This window comes from Prionailurus bengalensis, chromosome B4 (assembly GCF_016509475.1).
Source record: "Prionailurus bengalensis isolate Pbe53 chromosome B4, Fcat_Pben_1.1_paternal_pri, whole genome shotgun sequence".
Taxonomy (NCBI): Eukaryota; Metazoa; Chordata; class Mammalia; order Carnivora; family Felidae; genus Prionailurus; species Prionailurus bengalensis.
In genome coordinates, this window is record NC_057358.1 from 93,442,873 (window position 1) to 93,464,228 (window position 21,356).

The 21,356-nt window shown below is 36.5% G+C and overlaps 1 protein-coding gene across 1 annotated transcript in view; it reads left to right on the forward strand.

The window, feature by feature from the left end:
• The window catches only part of RAP1B (RAP1B, member of RAS oncogene family), a 45,286-nt gene that overhangs the window by 17,862 nt on the left and 6,068 nt on the right, over positions 1–21,356 (forward strand). Inside the window, exons 2-5 of the mRNA XM_043564926.1 lie at positions 16,975–17,057; positions 18,113–18,181; positions 19,669–19,725; positions 20,766–20,906. Coding sequence (XP_043420861.1) covers positions 17,001–17,057; positions 18,113–18,181; positions 19,669–19,725; positions 20,766–20,906 — 324 coding nt within the window. The 5' untranslated portion in view covers positions 16,975–17,000. The remainder of the gene's footprint in view (positions 1–16,974; positions 17,058–18,112; positions 18,182–19,668; positions 19,726–20,765; positions 20,907–21,356) is intronic.

Consider the following 21,356-nt stretch of genomic DNA (forward strand, 5'->3'; position numbering starts at 1 on the left):
GACCTGGTTTCTCCCCCTTTTCCTCCCTTCCTTCCCCCCCCCCCATTTTGTAATTATTAAATTTTTTAACTGTACCTCTTGGGGCTATATGTGAAATAATAATAGCATCTTTAATTTGACTAATCTGTTGGCTAAAATAGGCTCTTCTGGAATAGTTTGCTTGGTTGTTATCCTCTTTTTTTCTTGTTTTAAGAATGTGAATAGAATCCTCTGATGTTGTTTTAGCTTTTTATGGTTCTTTTTGCCAGTCTGTGAGACTTGCCAGCTTATATCTTGGACCACATTGTTGTAGAAAAGTTACTTGTGCCTTTAGAGCAAATGTATCCCAACATTATATTCCTATATAGAAATGTAAAGATCAGATTTGAGCAATGAAAAAACTTGAGAAGACAAGAAAATGGAAAATTTTAGGTTGAAGTTGAGAAAGAATGGTGTTCTTTTCACAAAAGAAGGAAGGAATCTGTACTTTGCTTATAGTAGTTTTGGCTGATTTTTAATAGATAAATTTTCCTTTAGACTAGATGTTAATAAAAGAATGTGAAGTAAACACTGGCAGTGGTGTCACCATAGCAGTACTTACTTGTTTAATCCTAAAGAAATGAGAAAATAGGATGCAAGATATTTACTGCCCTGGTCACAAAAGGCTTCAGATAAGGAGGAAAAGAAGCAAGTGTAAAGACACTATTTGACACTTTGTGAGCAAATGATTTTTATATGTTATGGTTTACTGTACAACACACGTTTGTTACTGAATATTTTGCCCCAAGATACTCATTAAGCCTAGGAAGGCTTTTGGTTTTGTACAGTATTAATTTTTTCTGTTCATAAATTGATAAAAGCCTTCATTAAATCAAAGATCATTTGATGAAGACTTAACTAAAACTATAAGCCTTAAAATTGAGATTTGTAGTCATCTAAATGAATTATATATTTCAATTAATAAGCCAGGAATATTGAGTGGAACATTATACATGGTACATTTACAGTCTTGCTAAACAAATCAATGTTCTGTTCTATGCATGAAGCCTTTTGAATACATTGAGCATCTTCTTCCTAATCTCTTTAGTAATAAATTCTACTACCATGTCTATACCATTGTCAGTTTTTACCCCGCCATCTTTTAAGACCTATTGTAAAAGATAAGATACTTACTGAACCAAGTCTGTTCTTAGGCTCCCAATCTGGTTTAATGGCCTCACTATCCATGTCTGATCATGCTGTATCCCATCCCATTTTCCTCACCCATCTAGTCAGTCACCATGTTTCTTGATTCCTTCTCTCACTGCCCTAACTTAGATCACCATCTCTCACCTGCGGTAGCTTCTTACCCAATTCCCAGAATTCAGAAAACTAATACTCAGTTTCTGAAACACAGATATGGTCATATCATTTCCCAACTTGCAAACTCTTTGTCTCAGTTTCTTGTCGAATACAGGTCAAACTCTCAAGCTAAGAGGGTCCCCTTCCTTGTCCATCCACTCCTCCCTCCCTCCACACCATGCATTCATAATCCCTTTTCCCAGAATGTCCTCATTGCCTAGTGAACTGCCCTACTTCTTTAAAATATCCACTGGTCTGGTTTAAATATCCATATAGTTTTCTTGAGCCTTGTTCGACATGTCTGTATAGGCAGAGAATTCTCTTCTGTGTACACATAGCCCTTTGTTCTGTAGACCCTGCTTGATTGTGAGGTAACAGTGCAAACGCTACATTGTATTTTATTTTATTTATTTATTTTTTATTTATTTTAGAGCACAAGAGCAGAGGCAGAGGGGGAGAGAGAGAATCTTAAGCATGTTAGATGCTTAGCACGGAGCCCAACACAGGGCTTAATCCCACAACCCTGGGATCATGACCTGAGTTGAAATCAAGAGTCGGATGTTCAACTGACTGAGCCACGTAGGTGCCCCACGAACACTACATTTTAATGTCCTAAACCAACAGTTATTCTGGGGTATAAAGGCCACTAAAATGTAGTTGTCATATTTTTTTCCCTCAGATTTCTAGCTTGTCCTACCTCTTTGTCTTCACAGTTAAAAATAAACTAACATCTGTAATCTGGTCATTGAAATTCAAGTGTACAACATATTAATGTTTTCTCTTCATGTTTGCCTCTTGGATCCACCACCCCTCCCCCCCGCGCTTTTTCATTGTAGGAAATAATGAGGGCTCTTATAAAGGAATGAAGTGGAGAGAATGGAATTGATTTCAGAGATGCCAAGGTAGAATGGATCAGACTTGGTAATGGGATGGATAAGAGAGAGTGACAACTCCCCTAGATATACAAGTTCCTATAGTATAGTATGATTTTGAGGTACTGTAGGTGCTTCAAATTTTGAGCACTGTTAATAGGTAGATGGGATTTTAAAAATAGCAAGTAATACTGCTTACTATCTGTTAACATTTGCACATTTCATTTGAATATTTAAAACTTTATGAAGCAAATACTGTTATTCTCATTTTCAGATGAGGAAATGAGGCACATAACCTCTCATTTAAATGAGAGGTTAAATAACATGACCAAGGTCATTTAGCTAATAGTTAGAACTGGCATTTTAGGAAATCAGATGTAAAATCTGTGCTCTTAATTCTTATATTTTCCTGGTTTTTTCCCTAATTAAGATATAGTTAAATAAAGCGTGTGTGTATCAGATTCTAAATTATATATAACAAATAGTAAAGTTAATATCCATAATTCTATCCATATTTACCTAAATTATGTTTGGGAGACACAGAAGATCTTTTAGTCATTATGTATAACCTATAGAATTTACTACTAGATCTGATGAGAAAAAGAAGAAAAAAAAAAAAACCCTGACAGGTAGATTCTTTTTTTTTTTTTTTTTTTTTAATTTTTCTTTTTTTAACGTTTATTTATTTTTGAGACAGAGAGAGAGCATGAACGGTGCGGGGCAGAGAGAGAGGGAGACACAGAATGGGAAGCAGGCTCCAGGCTCTGAGCCATCAGCCCAGAGCCCGACATGGGGCTCGAACTCACGGACCGCGAGATCGTGACCTGAGCTGAAGTAGGACGCTCAACCGACTGAGCCACCCAGGCGCCCCAAGGTAGATTCTTAAGTCGTGTCCAAAGAACTCTTGGGAGCAGAGGAGAGTTCTACATAAATCCAACCTGTTGGGATGGATCTGATAGAAACTAACAAACAGGTCATCTTGAGCCCATATTATTTCTTCTTCTTTTCGAAACATGTTGGAATCTCCATTTTTTTTTTTTGTCACCTAACTACCTTGCTCTCTTGATTTGGCCGAGAAATGATCAAGTACTAAACTGAAAGGTAACTATAGTAATAACTCCAGTAATAAAACTAGAAACCATGACCTTATATTGCATGTCATAGTATATGTAGGAATAAGCTTTATTTACTGGCAATATTAATCCATGAAAAGGGCAAGAGAAAAATTTTTTCCTTACTTGAGGTATTATAAATGCAGTCAGAACAGTGAAATTGTTGGGTAGCTTACAAATTCTGCACTTAACTAGATTTAAAACTGATTCACAGAGAAGACCTTTCTCAGCAGAATATAAGATTAGAAACATTTCCCATTTTCCCCTCAAGAGAGATGCACACAACTCAGAAAGTAAATATGATAAGTAATACTCATTTTAATGGATTTTTGTTTATTTTGTAGTTCATTGTTAGTTTTATTTTTAAAAGAGAGTATGAGAGGTAGTGTTTGGACCTCCAAAAATAATTTTTAAATCTCAGAAGTTTTGATTTCTGTCGTTGTGTCCAATGGATTAATACCAGGTTCTCCTAACATTTTAATTAGTTAAATTTATTTAGGAGTGCAAAGAGAACACAGCAGTCCTCTTCAGCTGCTAAAATACTTCTTTCGGAGTTGGAGGCGGAAAGGAGAAATCAAATATCATCTCTTCCAGAAAGTGTTCAGTGGGAGAAGTAATGTCACTTGACTTCAGGAACCAGTAGTTAAGTTTTTTACTTAGTCCTTTATTTATAATTTAAGATCACAGAATTTCAAGATGGATGGTTGGGGGTGGGTGTTGTAGCAAAATAACTTGAGGATAGAATTGCTTGAGTTAACCATTGTTTTTGGAAAATTTTTAATTTGACTATAGCTATTTGGAGACCCTATGACATTTTAACGGAAAAGAATTATGCTTTTTATTTTTATTTTTTTATTTTTAGAGAGACAGAGCACAAGCCAGGGAGAGAGGCAGAGGGAGAGAGAAAATCCCAAACTTCACGCTCAGCGTAGAGCCCGATTCAGGGCTCGATCCCATGACCCTGAGATCATGACCTGAGCCAAAATCAAGAGTCAACACACTGAGCCACCCCGGCACCCCAAGGAATTAAAGCTTTTTAAATGTCACTTCCCACTTTTCAAGGATTTGATTCTTACCATAACCTGCTTTTTACATTTATTAATGAGATTGGTTTAAAGAATAAATCAGATTGAGGTTGAGAGCAGGTGTCTCTGGAACCTAAAAGTTGCTTTTAATACTTTTCCTGCTCCAGAGCATTTTCTTTTCTACTCGAATTACATTCCTACACGGCAAGTGTAAGAACTGATTTTTCTCAAGATTTGTGTAATTCATTCTCAGTTGGGATTCTTGATGTCTGTCAAGAATGTGAACTTAAATGGCAACTTATGTACAAAAGGTAACTTGTTTGTGGTCTTTTAAGGATCTAAATAGTTCTTTTAAAAAAAAAAAAAAAGGACCTGGGGCACCTGGGTGGGTCAGTCGGTTGAGCGTCCGACTTCGGCTCAGGTCATGATCTCACGGTTCGTGAGTTCAAGCCCCTTGTCGGGCTCTGTGCTGACAGCTTGGAGCCTAGAGCCTGCTTCATATTCTGTGTCTTCCTCTCTCTCTCTGCTCCTCCCCTGCTCACACGCTGTCTCTCTCTCAAAAATAAATAAAGATTAAAAAAAAAAGGATCTAAATAGTTCTTTCCTTTGTTGGAAATGAATTATTAGTCTTTAGTCATTCCTTGATTTAACAAATATTTCTAGACCAAATTGGGGACAAAATAACGAGGAACTACTCTTCATCTCGTTGATGATAGTAATGATTAACACTTAAGACTTTCATAGACCATATACGTTTAATCTGTCCATTAAGTTTGTAAAATTGATATTATTGTCTGTATTTTATAGATTAAGACAAGCCTAGAATAAGTAACTACCCTCTGGTAAGTTGCATAGGTAGTCAGTTCTAGGGCTCCCTTCTTTCCACATTCCATGTTTACCACCCTGAGTGAGAGAGAACCTCATGTCCATACCCTAATCATAAATTAGTTGAAAAGGAGATCTTAATTGCACAAAACATGTTGGACTAGGATGCCAGAACTAAGAAGAAAATACGGAAAGCCTTTGCATCTTGCCTTGGTTGAGTACCTGGTGGTAGTAATGGATTTTCCCAGCCGAGAGCAGCCTGTGAATGTGTACATTGTCCTGTATTGTTTTTGGCCCCTTTATTTTATAATAATTAAGAAGAGGGAGGGGTGCCTGGGTGGCTCAGTCAGTTAAGCGTCCAACTTCGACTCAAGTCATGATCTCACGTTTGTGAGTTCGAGCCCAGTGTCGATCTCTGTGCTGACAACTCAGAGCCTGGAGCCTGCTTTGGATTCTGTGTCTTGCACGCTCTCTGCCCCTCCCCGACTCACGCTCTCTCTCAAAATTAAGTAAACATTAAAAAAAATACTTTTTAAAAAAGGGAATATAACATTAAGATACTTTTAAAAGCTCTGTCTGTATATAATTCTTCAAAGCCCCGTATATGTAACAATACATTTTGGAATTGAAAGGGACCTTAGAGATCATTTAGTACAGAAGTAGAAAACTAGTACCAGAACCCAAATCTCCATACCTTAAGTAGATTTTGTTGGTTTCCACAATATTCACAACTTTCAGAATTTGAATGACTTCATCTGTATAAGCATTCATTCTGCTCACGCCATTTCCTAACATTAACACCTTCCTGCTTCAAGCATTTACATGCCTACCTGGCTGATGTAAGGCATCTCTGTGTTCCGTTCTTCCCCCTTCCCTCTACCCTCATTTTACAAACAAGGATACTGTAAATTGAGAATAAAGTAGTTTATCTCAAGTTATATAACTTTTTAAATAGAGCCAAACTTCTTAAACCTTAAGATGATGTTCCTTTCTATAATTGTCCTCTTAAAAGACAGTACAAGATAGTATATAATCAAGTGCTAGAGTATTTGGTGTAGCTTGTCAGAAAGGGGAACTGATTGTGGACTGAGATAGTTCAAGAATACTTCAAAAAGTTTTCCTTGGCACTACCCTCCTCAGAATTGCATTCTGAGTATTTGCTGGTCAGGAACATTCTATCCTGATCTGTGTATTATTCTTGCTACAAATGGTGGGGGGCAGTGGGCAGGAGAGGGCATCATGAATATCTTTGTGTATAAAGCAGAGAAAGGAAATCACTGAGGGGCATTTTGTACATATTGAATAATGGTACCTCATAATACCAACTACATTTAGATTGCTACAGAAATCCCATTTTCACCCGCCAGCAGAGGAAGGGACATTGTAGCCATGACCTCTCCAGTGGATCCCAGACAGATCTCTGTGACTTTCCCAAATCTAAGTGTAACTCCAGCCACAAATAAATTGGCATATTACCCCGCCAGAGATGTTGATTTAAAAGTAATAAACAGGAGGTGCCTGGGTGGCTTAGTCTGTAAAGTGCCCAACTCTTGATTTCGGCTCAAGCCGTGATCTCACAGTTTGTGGGTTCAAGCCCCGCAAGACTCCATGATGACGATGCGGAGCCTGCTTGGGATTCTGTCTCCCTCTCTCCCCGCCCCTCCCCTGCTTGCTCTCTATCTCTCTCTCTCTCTCAAAACAAATAATCACTAAAAAAAGAAAAATTTTTTTAAATAAAAGTAAATAAACAATAAAGCCAAATGGTAGAAACTTATGTTGAAAACACAACTTAATCTATTCAAAGGGCTCATTGGGTACAATCTTTTAAATTAGTGAATAGTGTTTTGCAAGAAATGCAGCAAAGTCTAAGATATATCAGTCTGTTTCCTTGATCAGGAGTTGGTTGTAAGTCACACAAATTTTAGGAAATCTGTATAAGTAATTACAATTAGAAATCTTTACATGTAAATGACATACAATACCCAAAAATTACCCCCTCCTAAATTTTTATGCAAATTTTAACTTCAAGTATTTTTTATTCAATTTATTTATTAAACCAATTTAATTTTCATGTTTTTTAATCTTATTTTTTATTTTTTAAAATTTACGTCCAAATTAGCAAATAGTGCAACGATTTCAGGAGTAGATTCCTTAGTGTTTAATTTTCTTCATTTGTAATCTTAGATGATTAGAGAAGTAATGTGAATCATGCTTCATATTTATAATTGTGTAAGTGCCTGCTTGTTGTAGAAATTACATTTTTTTGCTGAAGAAGTATAAGTGAGAAGTGGCACTATTAACAGCACTGAATTCATTTTGCATATATACAGCATTCTTACCGGTTTAACCACCTGAATAAATTGAGGATCTGAGAGTCCCTTATTAATTTATGACTTAACATAATAGGTGAGTTAACAGATTAAAGCTTGGTTCAAATGCAGATTAACATAAGCATATTATTTTTTTAATTAGCAATTCATAACTTCGCTTTCAACTTCCACACTGCATTTAATTTTTACAAATAAATGCCATTATTTACAAGGAATGCCACAAAATCATATGTAAATCAACCAGATCCCATTACCTGTATTAGAAACTCAAACTAGAATGTTTCACGTTTGACCAGTAGCACCATAATTTTTGGCATAGAGTTTGACCAAGACCTACTTCCCCATTGCTGATACGTCTTCATTTATCATTTTCTTGTGGTGTTGCCTTTAACTGCTTGAAGGTTTTAAAATTTCTTCCAGTGTAGATTTTTTAGATTATTATGAAATAGTTTTAATTGCACTTCCCATTTCTTCAGATGGCAGTCCATGGCAATGACACCTGACAACTAGAATTTGTAATAATTTCTAATATCAAGTACCCTAATTTTACTTTGTATCTTTTTGTTTCAATCTGTATTTTCTGCTGAAGTACAAGAAGATAAAACAAACCAGCCAGCTTTTCAGAATACAAACCTTTGCTGCTGGCATGCCCCTTAAAATACTTAGAACTTAACTCCTTTGCCACCCTACTTATCTTTTCTTTCTAAGTAGACTTTTTTGGCATGCTAATTAGCATAAGGATAAATATCTCTTTGACAATAGAGTAAAATGTTTAAAATTTCAATGTTTACATTTTTAGAGTAAATATTGTCAGTATTTACATTGATGGTTCTGTAAAGCACTTAAAACAGTATGTTTAATTTTGTAATTTTCAATAATACCTCTTAGCCCTTTTTCAGAACAAGCACAGTAGTTACTAAGGTTTAAAAATAGCATTAAAATGGGGCGCCTGGGTGGCGCAGTCGGTTAAGCGTCCGACTTCAGACAGGTCACGATCTTGCGGTCCGTGAGTTCGAGCCCCGCGTCGGGCTCTGGGCTGATGGCTCAGAGCCTGGAGCCTGTTTCCGATTCTGTGTCTCCCTCTCTCTCTGCCCTTCCCCCATTCATGCTCTGTCTCTCTCTGTCCCAAAAATAAAATAAACGTTGAAAAAAAAAATTTTAAAAAAAATAGCATTAAAAGAGTTTTAATTGGTTCTTTTAAGCTTGCCTGTTTGTTTTCTTTAAACAAGCACTGTCACCATCAGTTTATTATTTATCAGAAAGATACTTTTCTCTGGTAGTAGCAGTATTATAATTATTATTCATTGTGAATTGAATGACTGACTCAACTTGGTATTGTTGAGTTTCTAATGACCACTTTTTAAAAATGCCAGTGATTATAAGGGGTGCCTGGGTGGCTCAGTTGGTTGGGTGACTGACTTTGGCTCAGGTCATGATCTCATGGTTCATAAGTTCAAGCCCCGCGTCGGGCTCTGTGCTGACAGTTTGGAACGTGGAGCCTGCTTCGGATTCTGTGTCTCCCCCTCTCTCTGCCCCTCCCATGTTCATGCTCTGTCATACTCTGTCTCTCAGTAATAAATAAACGTTTAAAAAAATTATAAAAATGCCAATGATTATCAACATTCTTAAATGATAGTAACATGGGGTAATTAAAAGACAACTCCACAACTCCTCTTTTGCCTTCAATTTTTAATTTTCATTTGCATATTTTATAAATATATTGTTTATTAGTAATTTTAAAAACTCAGGAAAAAAACAAAAGTAGAAGAAAATGACCCCACCACATTATCACATACACATATCTATTTTACAAGTTCAAAAGGAATTAAAATTCATTTTACATTAGCATCTCAAGATATTTCTGCTTCTAAAGTATACTGAGATTCTCCCTAGGTAGTCAAAATAACAGTCTGCAAAACTTGAGGTACATACAGTAATCTTCATTCACTTGTGTAATTAATGTTAAAGAGCAAAGATAACAACACTATTACAGAAATTTTTGTATAGTACTTTTTTTTTTTTTTTTAAGTTTAGGTATGTATTTGAGAGTGGGGGAGCACGGGCCTTGGGAGAGAATCCCAAGTAGACAGTGTGCTGTTAGTGAAGATCCCGACGCACAAACTCACAAACTGAGTTGGGCTCAAACTCACAAACCCTGAGATAATGACCTGATCTGAAATCAAGAGTCAGATGCTTAACCAACTGAACCACTCAGGGGTCCCCTAAAATGTGTTTTTTTTAAAGTGCTTCTTAGATTTAGTAGAATATAGTAGGAAGCCTTAGAGTCTGTAGCTAAAGAATTATAATATAGTTCAGTTGATCTTAAAATATTCCCAACTGTTCCACTATTCCACTACTGGTTGTAGTAACACGAGGACTGAAATAAGGACAAAAACCCATGTATGGATGGAAAACAGTTTTAGCCTATACATTGTGTCTCTTTACCTACCTAGAAGAAACGTTCTCAAACAAAAGCTGGACTGCTATTCCCTCAACATGTTTTATTGAGCGAGTAGGTAAAAGGGTAGAGCATGGATTCTCAACTGAGGTAACTTGAGCAACAGCTCAGAGGATTGCTGCTGTTGTTTTTATTTTTTTAAGTAGCTTCATGCCCAGCGCATAGCTCAACGTGGGGCTTGAATTCCAGACCCTGAGATGAGGACTTGAGCTGAGATCAAGAGTCAGATGCTAACAGACTGAGCCACCCAGGGACCCCTCCTCTATTATTATTAAAAAGCTATCTTCTGTTGATTGTTACTGTGTGCATGGGATCCATGACTCTTAAAGAAAAGTACTGCTACAGGGGCCCCTGGGTGGCTCAGTCGGTTGAGCTTCTGACTTCGGCTCAGGTCATGATCTCACGGTCTGTGAGTTCGAGCCCCGTGTCGGGCTCTGTGCTGACAGCTCAGAGCCTGGAGCCTGCATCAGATTCTGTGTCTCCCTCTCTCTCTGACCCTCCCCTGTTGATCCTCTGTCTCTCTCTGCCTCAAAAATAAACATTAAAAATACGTATTTTTTTTTTAAAGAAAAGTACTACTACATTTCATTCCTTAATTTCTTAAGCACGTACTATGTGCCCCAGGCACTGTTTCAGGTTCTGGGGATATAGCAATGAGTAAAACAGACAAAATTTTTTTTCTGGAGTTTACATTCTTGTATCTGCCTCATAACTTTATCGTGTAGGTATTACTGCTTCCACTTTCACCGTAAAGAAAGTGAAGCTCTGAAAGTTTTCATGACTTGCTCAAGGTTGTACAAAACTAGGATTTGAAACTTAGGTGCTGTGAACCACTATGCTATGCTGTCAAAATTGTCCCTTTTTGGGATTCTGTAAAAGAGAGCAGTTATTCTCGATGTCTCAAACGGTAGTTATCACAAATCCCTTAGAAATTCAGATGTAACTCTCCCCATCAGAACTGTGCATGAAATTAGAAATTCAGATTTCTCAAGTGCTTATTCTTGGGCTTCAAGTTAACAGCACTTGAACAGGAAGGTTCTGCCCACAACTCAAATACACAGGTGCCAGCACCTTCTTTCCTCCTCCCCACCAAAAAGCCAATGACAGACTTTACTTGCTGAGCAGAGTTGTCTTTTCTGCTAAAACTAGATGCAACCCCACAGTCATTTTCAAAACAGAAGCAGTGGCCTTTCTCAGTCACTAGCATTCACAATGAAATCCATTATTTCAATCTTAGAATCTCTAAACAATTTTTCAAAGCTGGTGTAGTGGAAAGTACCAATTTGAAATGTAGATATTAGTTCAAATCTTGGCTATCATACAGTTAGGTTTTTCGTTTTAAGGAAAAAAATATCCCTAGCATTGGTATTTATCGGGATTTAAATAAAAATATTTTAGTTGAGGGCACCTGGTGGCTCAATCGGTTGGATGTCCAACTCTTGATTTCAACTCAGGTCATGATCCTAGGGTCTTGAAATCCAGCCACATGTCAGCCCCGCCTACTTGGGATTCTCTCTCCCTCTCTGCCCTTTCCCCACTCATGCTCTCTCTCTCTTTCAAGATAAAATTTTTTTTAATATTTTAGTTTGGTATATATAAGGAGATATTAGTAAAAATTAATGAAAGATAATGACTTTGCTTGGTTGCATTTCCTTATAAGTGTTCTTTGTTACAAACCTTTTTGGCAAGTTAGATGTGTTTTGTCACTATGTTTTTAGATTTGAAAGTCTGTTGACAACATCAGATTTCTCTACTTCAAAATTTGAAATGCTTTAAACTTCCTGTGACCATAGGGCTCTATAATAAAAATTCTTTTTGGTTGAATTTCTAAAATTAAAACAAATAGATAAGCATTATTTATACTACCCACAAGCTGAAAATAATCCAAATGGTCATCACCTGATGAATGTGTAAAGAAAATGTCATGTATCCCTACAATGAATATAATTTTTGATCATAAGGAATAAAAGAAACAAACTACTGATGGAAGTAATAATCTGGATGAACCTGATTCTAATAATAGGTAATACTCACGAATAAATAAAGCAATTGGGGAAGTAGGTCTCAACCATCTCATTAAGAAATGCAATTCCCATAAATGTTTACTTTTTATAGTCAATATTTTTAATGGTAATTGTTATGTTAATTCAGTCAGCTGTGTCAGTGTTTTGTTTTGGGTTTTAGTAACTATAAAGTTGTGCATCATCACTACAGTTAGTGTTAGAACACTTCCATCACCCCCCAAAATTCCCTTGTGATTCTATGTAGTCAGTCCATTGCTACCTTTTGTGGAAAAACGGCAGGAATTGTGGGGTGCTCATGTTTTACTTGGAGCAGCATTATGGGACAGATTTTGAATCATTGTATTTCACTTCTTAGCAAACATGAAACATTGGTCCTTCCTATGGCTCTCCTCCTTGCATTATGTAAGTGTCTTCATCCATAAACTCCCATTTCTCATAAAACAAAGACCTTTTTGGTTTGGTTTTTCTAGCTTTTTTACTTTGTAGATTTGTCTTTGAAAAATCTCAGCCATTGTAGATTTCTAAATTACTAATTTCTTATTTTAAGTTTCCTATTCAGGTCTAAGCCCAGTTAACAGAAAGAACAGATATGCCTTTCTTTATCTCAGCTATTGGGTCTAAAACAATATATTTTACACTTTCCTGACATTAATTTTTATTTTGTTTCATATCAAGTCATTTTTATTTTGTTTACAGTTTTAAATCTTGACCCGTCTACCTCTAAGAAAGACTTCTGAAATAGTGTGTTTCCTAAATAGGTTCTTGTTCTGTCAAGGCCAGTTTTTAAAATATGCTGGGTTCTTTGAATCTGGTCTTTCCTATTCTGCTTTTAGCATTTTTCTTTATAAAGAGAAAAGTAATTAGTGATTAAGTTGAAATCCAGAAACAAATTTCTGTCTTCTAAATCCTGAGATTTAAGAAAATCCTTAACCATAACTTCAACTAAATCTATACTCATGTTTAAATTCAGTTTCTATTTAGTTCTTTTACTCCAGCAATTAAAGAGGTGAGTATAATTGTTCCTTTGGTGACAAACCCTCAAGAAAAGTATTTCAGAGGTAAGGGGAAGGAGCAAAAGGAATAGGATTGTGTGGGTAGTGTGAGTAAAGAGACAGAACGATTCAAGAAGAGTAGGCTCTCTTAGTCATTTTGAGGCCCCAGAATACCAATTAAAGAAGTTGATTATTGAATGTTATTTTGTCTAATAATTTTTTCTGTAGTTACAGTTTCTCTTAATGTATTAATTTTGATATTTTAAAAGTTGGCCATAAGTCCAATTAAGTCATTCTTGTCAGTCACAATTTTTGTCATTTGCCCATATACGTACAAGAGTCAAGATTAAGTGTGCCTGGGTGGCTCAGTCGGTTGAGCAACCGACTTCAGCTCAGGTCATGATCTCACGGTTTATGAGTTCAAGCCCCCGTGTCAGGCTCTGTGCTGACAGCTCGGAGCCTGGCGCCTGCTTCAGATTCTGTGTCTCCCTCTCTCTCTGCCCCTCCCCCACTCATGCTCTGTCTGTCTCTGTCTCCGAAATAAACATAAAAAAAAAATTAAAAGAATCAAGATTATATTGAGTTTATAAAAAACACAGAAGTTCTTCCTAGGGAAAGTTGTGGCTTTGACAACTAAGAAAGCAGTCCCTAGAGTTAAGAAAAAGGGTATCCCGTTAATTAACTGAGAAGAGGCACATTGGGAACTTTCTGGATGATGGAAGTGTTTTAAATTGTAATGAGGGCTGTGTCTGTGGTTGTGAGGGTATTAGCATACGTCAAAATTCATTTCACTGTTTAAGATCTGCTTGTTTCACTGGATAGAAATTATTCCTAAGTAAAAGTGATTTAAGAGTGCTTTAGGGGTGCCTGGGTGGCTTAGTGGGTTGAACATCAGACTTTTGGTTTCGGTTCAGGTCATGATCTCACGGTTCAGTGAGATCGAGCCCCTGTATAGCACAGAGCCTGTTTGGGATACTCTTTCCCTCTCAGCCCTTACCCCACTCACTCTCTTTCTCAATAAATATTTGGAAAAAAAATTTTTTAACAAGTGTGTCTTTACAGATTCTCGGGTTCCCTGACCAAGCAGAGGTTAGGGAGGAGCTGCATAATCAACAGCCCCACAGTTATTGACCTTATAATATACTGTCACAAAATTTTGCAAGTGACCCAGAGTGACATTTGACCAATCATTCGCCTCTGCCTAAGGCTCCACTGGTTTTACTCATCTTCAACGTTTAGTGCCTGGGGCCAGCTTGAATTGGACTGGAGGCTTGTGGGGCCTATGCCTCCATTCATTCCAAATGGAGCATTCCTTTATTCAGTGATTGGAAACAAGACAGTCCAGGACAAAACAAAACGCATGACACACAATTTTGCGCACATAGGTGAACAAAAAGCAAGTAGCTGAAGAATTAAACTAATGGCAAAAATATTTACCAAATAGTACACCTCCAAGCCATATCCAAAAGGCTTCATTGCATTCTACAAAGACTTGCTTGGTACAAATGCTAGGATAACAAAATAAATTTGGCAGTGTGAGCTCAAGGAGCCAGTTGGAGTTCCCATCATTGTTGAGACTGATCCATCTGATGGCAAATTCATAGAACAAACAAATTGGTCGGACACAAGCATCCCATTCAGTACATTTGTTTGTCTAAGGGCATCATGTGGAATGATGCTAAATGAGGGTCTAAGGTCAAATATCAAAGAGTGGAAGGCACCATTCAATATCTGAAAAAAAAAGCACAAAGCTGCAGTTATTGGTTACTTAAGGGAAAGATATCCTGGTCAGACACCTCCCCTCAGCAGACCAGACTTCTAATCTTACAGGGTTTGAGGGAATCTCAAGAGTTCAAACATTGACAAACTTTCAAAGGCAGGAGTGAATTAATGTCAACGGTAGAAACACTGTCACTCAAGGCAGTTGCTTGGCATTTTGGTGTATGTTCATCGAAGTGAGTTGTTTTTTTAAGTAATAGATAAACCACGATGAAGTTATCAGAAATTGGCACAGCCCAGCTACATGAAGGATAAAAGAATGCAGAGAGATGAGTCTAGTTTTCTTGATGTTAAAATATTTGGTTTACTGTTACTGAAGTATATGGGATGTTTAGGAAATTCTTATCCCCAAAATTACCATATTTTCTCTAGTTGGATTCAGAAGCACAAATTTGGGAACATCTTTCATAGAACCTGAAGTTTTTAAAACAGTATTTCTCAAATTGGTCAGTATAGATCCTGTGTGGTTGAGTAATGTCAGCATGGGACTGGTAATAGAATTGTCACCTGAATAATCCTGTTTTTAAATGATTTTTTACATTAAAAAATAAATTTGCAAGAGTAATTGGTCCTAAATTTGTATGGATACTACTGTGTGAAATATTCTTAAAGCTAAAAGTAGATCCAACTTTTATATCCCCTTTTCTAAAATTATAATCTGGTAAGAATCATCCAGGTCACAAAAGTCAAGGAGACAGTGTTCAAGAACTGGGGTAAAAGTCCATGGAAATGATGGATTCAATCAGTGTAGAAATAAACATAGGAACTAGTTAAGTGGAGAAGTTAGTTAATTTAGTTGGTTGGTTTGGGCGATTTTCCTCCCATTCAGGAGAAGAGAAAATATGCTAGATAGTCTACATATTTAAAGTCAGAAATGGAGAAAGTTTTGAAAGGAAGCCATGGCAATAGATACGGTGTCCTAAGGAGAAATAAAAGAGTGGCATAAAAAGGTAAAACAAATGATATCTTTTCTAAGACTGTAGAAAGTCTTAGAAAAGGAAAGAGTATATAAAGAGATTTAACACAAATGTGCCTAAATTGAGTCCCTTCTTGATTGACTGACTTTTAGAAGTAAGGGGCTGATGGTAATGGCTAGTTTGCAGAAGCATGTTCATTCATTGAAGCAATTGGTTATTGGTAGATTAAATGTGTTTAAACCAGTTCTAGTAGTTACTTGTTAACTATTACTATAGAACTATCATTTCTTGATTAAGAAGATTTAGAACTTATTCTGGTGGCTACTTTATATAATGGCCACTGACCAATTACTGTTTTCTAGGAATGTAGGAGTTTTGTATTCTTACATTATTCTCCTAGCCTGGAAACTTTTAGGATCTTCTTTCTCTATCCTTAGTATACTGAAATTTTAGTTGTTTCTTTTTGGTTTGGTTTTGATTTCCACTAATTCATCATCCTGAACATGCCATAGTTTTTCAGTCTGGGCACTCATATTCTTTAGTTCTGCCTCTGATTCCTGACCATTGTCAGGCTCCTTGTACCTTCCCCCATTTCAGGAATAGATATTTGGTCTGCTTTCTCTGCTAACTCATTTACCATTCATGTATCCCAGGGGTTGGCAAATTTTTTCTGTAAATGCCAGATAGTAAATATTTTAGGCTTTGTGGACCAGATGGCCTATGTTGTAACTACTTAACTCTGTCACTAAAGCAAGATAGCAACTACAGACAATACACAGATGAATGGACATGACTAAATTTCAATAACTTTATGTACAAAAACAGGTGATAGACTGGATTTGTTTGCAGACCTGTGCTGTAGTCTGTTCATCTTTATTGGAATATTGCTCAGTGAGGGCAGGAATTTGTTGTTGTTGTTCATTGGATATATCCCTGTACTTAGTAGGCACTCTACTTGGGTCTCAAGGTTACAGATGGTTCAGGAAAAGGAGTTAAACATGCCTGTCACTGCCATCTTGTAACCAGTAAAATATCCCTTCATGCTGTTTTTCAGCCCCCCCCTTTTTTTACTTAATATAGAGCAAATATTCTGTATAAATTTAGGATAGGGTTGCAAGTTGTAATTTTGTGGCTTCTTTCTACCTCTGATGTTGCGTAAAGAGCCCTACCAACAGCGTCCGTTAGTAAGTCTGTTTATGGAACGTGCCACACTAGTATGGTAGAGTAATCATTTTTAAGTTACTTGGTTGAATATCTAATTTATAAAAGAAGCACATGAATACAAAGACATTACTTAAGAATTTTTTTTTTCATTACAAGGTACTAGCTTTTGACAAGCGTGCACCATGCGTGAGTATAAGCTAGTTGTTCTTGGCTCAGGAGGCGTTGGAAAATCTGCTCTGGTAAGTCATTCTCACTGTACTTAAGCTAATTCACTCCAACACATGTTCTTTTTCTGTTGAGTTTTAGGTTTTGATTATCATTTATTTTGTCTTCATTTATTTTTAAGGTGAAATCTCAGTGATTTTAGAAGCAATACAATATTTTTTTCCTGTAATTTTAGTCAGCTTTTACTTGTATCTGGGTAGATCATATTCTTGCTGGTGTATTAGTTCCAGACCAACGTGAGATAAGCAGAATACAATTTGGGCTAAGCACAGAACACATAAATGTGTGTCCATCTGTATTCTGAGCCAGATAGGAATGAATTTTGGTCTTTCTCATTGTGACTTGGCTTATAATATACATTTTATGCTAAAAAATATTAAAGCTTATAAAAAACCTTTTTCAAATATTTCCTATGACTGTCCAGTTTTCACATTATTTTAGCAGCCGTGCTTTCCATTTCAAGAATAGTTTAGTAAGAAAAAAGAAAACTTGACAGTAGTGGCTGGGGAAGGGGAGAAACTCAGGCTAAATAACTTGAGTACATGTAGTTCAGTTCAGCAAAACCCCACGATAAGACAGATTGACCATCTGACTCAGCCACTTACATTGGCCACCATGCACAGAACTTGATGTGTTCAGATCAAACTGCGAAGTATGTACCATGGGACCTGAGCTGCTCTTTCACTTGTAAATGTATCCAAAGTGATGGGCGGTGTCTTGAGGGTGTATGTACTTGTGTACACAAAATAATTAGCCTCTTTCTAATTCAAATTCAAATTTAAGCCATTGAGTTTGTTTGAAATAGAAGACATTTAAAATTTTTTTAAATATGTGAGCTCTAAAGTTAGAATTACCTAATAAGGAGCATAGTGGTTACTAATGTTTTTTAAAAAAAGCTTTCTAAGGTAATTTTCTCACCTAATGCATACTTTAAATATAGTGGTGGTTTTGTTTTCATCAATGGCATAAGTGCTTATATGAAATCAATAGTTTAATAGTTTAAAGCATACAGATTTGGATTTGTAGTTTTCTTTAAGAAGTATAATGGTGTGCTATTTATTTTTTTCAGACTGTACAGTTTGTTCAAGGAATTTTTGTTGAAAAATATGATCCTACGATAGAAGATTCTTATAGAAAGGTACATGTTACCCTAGAAAGCCTTTTGCTTTAGATTTTACTATAAATATAAATGAATATTTTTAGCTTTGTAAGTGTTGAATATTGTTTACAAAGTAGGATGAAGAAGCTGAGTTAATCTATAAAATTAGTAGGAAAAGTTCACCCTTGATTATATCCTGACATTGCCTCCTTACCAGTTAATGAGAATCTTAAAACACTTGTTCTCTCTCTCTCTCTCTCTCAGAGAATTTTAAGTTTACAATTAAAGTTTACAGTTAAAATTGTAATTTGGCACACAAACTTCAGAACGAGGCCATCTCAAGTGATAGTTCCACATCCCCTCACCCTTCCCCCAAAGACTGAATACTCTCAGGTTCCTTTCTTTTTAAACTAGAGATGGAAATACAGAAGTCTCCCGTAACCTTTTTACTTATAACTCTTTGAGAAAGTGCTACTGCTGCTGTTAGTGTCCACTAACACAACATGTGACAATAAAACTTAATATGAAGATGTTTTTAATTAGTCGGGAGAGAGTTCTCTCTTATGTAATAGCCAGCTTGTCCTCTGCTGCTGTGTAGATACCGTTTTACTTCTTATCCTAGGAAATGTTAGGTGGAAAGAGGTGACAGGGATATATAACTTATTTGATACATGTCTTCTTCTTTGCTACCAGAAATGTTCCAGTGCAGCGAAGGGGATGTAGTTATCTAGAGAAGTGAAGGTATATCTAAGTAAAGTATGGCAGTGATGAGATAGAATGACTTCTGATCTTATTTGGAACTACTACTGGTTTAAATTATTTTTTGAGCTATTTTGGAATCCTTTCCTCCCCAGAATTAAGTTCTGAGTGATTCGTATTGAGCTTGGATCTTGTAGGTTTCTTTGAGTTGAGAACACATGGTTTTAGGGGCATCTGGATGGTTCAGTCTGTTGAGCGTCTGACTCTTGATTCTGGCTCAGGTCATAATCCCAGGGTCGTGGGATCGAGACCCACATCAGGCTCCACACTGAGCATGGAGCCTACTTAAGATTGTCTCTCTCTCTCTCTGCCCTTCTCCCCTACTCGTGTGCTCTGTGTCTCTGTAAAATAAAACATTGAAAAAAACAAACAACATGTTGTTTTGCACCTTACACAGTTTTGGGATTGAGACCCACATCAGGCTCCACACTGAGCATGGAGCCTGCTTAAGATTCTCTCTCTCCCTCGGCCCTTCTCCCCTACTTGTGTGCTCTGTGTCTCTGTGTCTCTGTAAAATAAAAAATTTAAAAAAAAAAAAAAAAAAAAGCAAGCATGTCATTTTTGCACCTTACACAATTTGGGGGGGTGGGTAGGGTCAGTGGACCTTGATTATCTAGCTGTTTTTTTCTCCTGTTTTATTCAGGTATTGCTTGAGATTAGTTGTAAAGTGGCAATCTCTATTTTAAATGTCATATTAGCTTTTGTATATAATGAGGTATTCTTTTATATCTTATAAAAATGAGGATGTATTTTGCTTTTTCCCCCAGCAAGTTGAAGTAGATGCACAACAGTGTATGCTTGAAATCTTGGATACTGCAGGAACGGTATGTAAAACAAGTACCAAAGTATATATACAACTTGTGTAATATTGACCTTGTAAATACTAGTACTCTATAGACAAATACTAGTTAAGCTTATTTAAAAGTTTACTACTTGCCTTAAATCTTAAAGCTGTTTTGTTCTCTTGGATTCTGTTTTTTATGCATGTGCTTTGTAATTGCAGCGGGTCATTTATTGAAGAAAAGTAGAAAATTTGTTTGAAAATTTTCAGCCTCACTAGTACTTTTAAAACAAGTTAAGCTGTATTATCATATTTTAATTAATGTGGAAAATACTTTGGTAAACATTTATTTCTCAGTGGCTCTGTGAAATATCTTGAGCAGTATCTTTCCTCCTTCAAAGTATTTATAGACCAACTTAGATTTGTTGGTATCTGAAGGTGAAGGGAAGATTTATTCTGGGTATATGGTATTCATTCATCTAATGTTTGAGTACCGGAAATGTGGCATGGGCTGTGTTCTTACTTGCAAAGGCTCTCAGTCTAGTGAAGGAGGAAAAATGTGGGAAAATGGCAAGATAAGGTAGGTAAGCATGCTGGTGGTCCCCTTAGAGCTATAGTAAACTAGCTAGTAAATGAGCTGTGAGTAACTTGGGGATTGTTTCAGTACCCTACATATCATATGTTAAAAAACTGCCTTTTGGGGGGCCAGGGTGGCTCATTTAGTTAAGCGTCTGACTTCAGCTCAAGTCATGATCTCACGGTTCATGAGTTCGAGTCCCGTGTCGGGCTCTGTGCTGACAGCTCAGAGCCTGGAGCCTCCTTCGGATTCTTTTGGAGAAAGCATATTTCTTCCCCACTTAAGTATGTTTATTGCACATAAATCTGCTTTGGTTGTTTTATTGTTAAGTAAAAATTTCATGAAATACCAGTTTTCAAATAGCATCTTGCCATGGACTATAATTTTAAGTAATGTTACATAATACTACTATATTCTTCATCAAGCACTAATTATAGACGTTTAAAATTATCAAATGAACTGTAAGAACTTTATTGTTTTTTAATGATCCTTTGTTTCTGCTATAGGAACAATTTACCGCAATGAGGGATTTATACATGAAAAACGGACAAGGCTTTGCATTAGTTTATTCCATCACAGCACAGTCCACATTTAATGATTTACAAGATCTGAGAGAGCAAATTCTTCGAGTTAAAGACACTGATGATGTAAGCTGATTTCCTAATGAATATATTTTATTTCAAACCCTTACTGTAGTGATACCCAGTTTAAGAATTTGAATTTAAATCCAATTTAAAGTTCATGTGGTTGGTGGGGGGTTGGGGGCTAGTTTTTCGAAAGCTTTTTTCCTTAAAAGGCAGAAATACATCTTTAACACTCATAATATTTTCAAATATTTATAACGTGGAAAGTAAGAAATCCCCTCCTCCCTTCTTAACCTGTGTAAAATAAATTTTATCCCCCTCCTCTCTTTAAATCATGCATTTGGTGGGAAGGAAGGAAAGATGTGGGTGGCAAATGTTACTAATAGATGTTCTATACGTTTCTGGTAGACTTAAGAGCCTTTCAAACAAGAATCAGAACTACATATGAACACACCTCAACTGATAGGAAAGGAGCATAATAATATTTTTAGAAGGAAACCAACAAATACATTA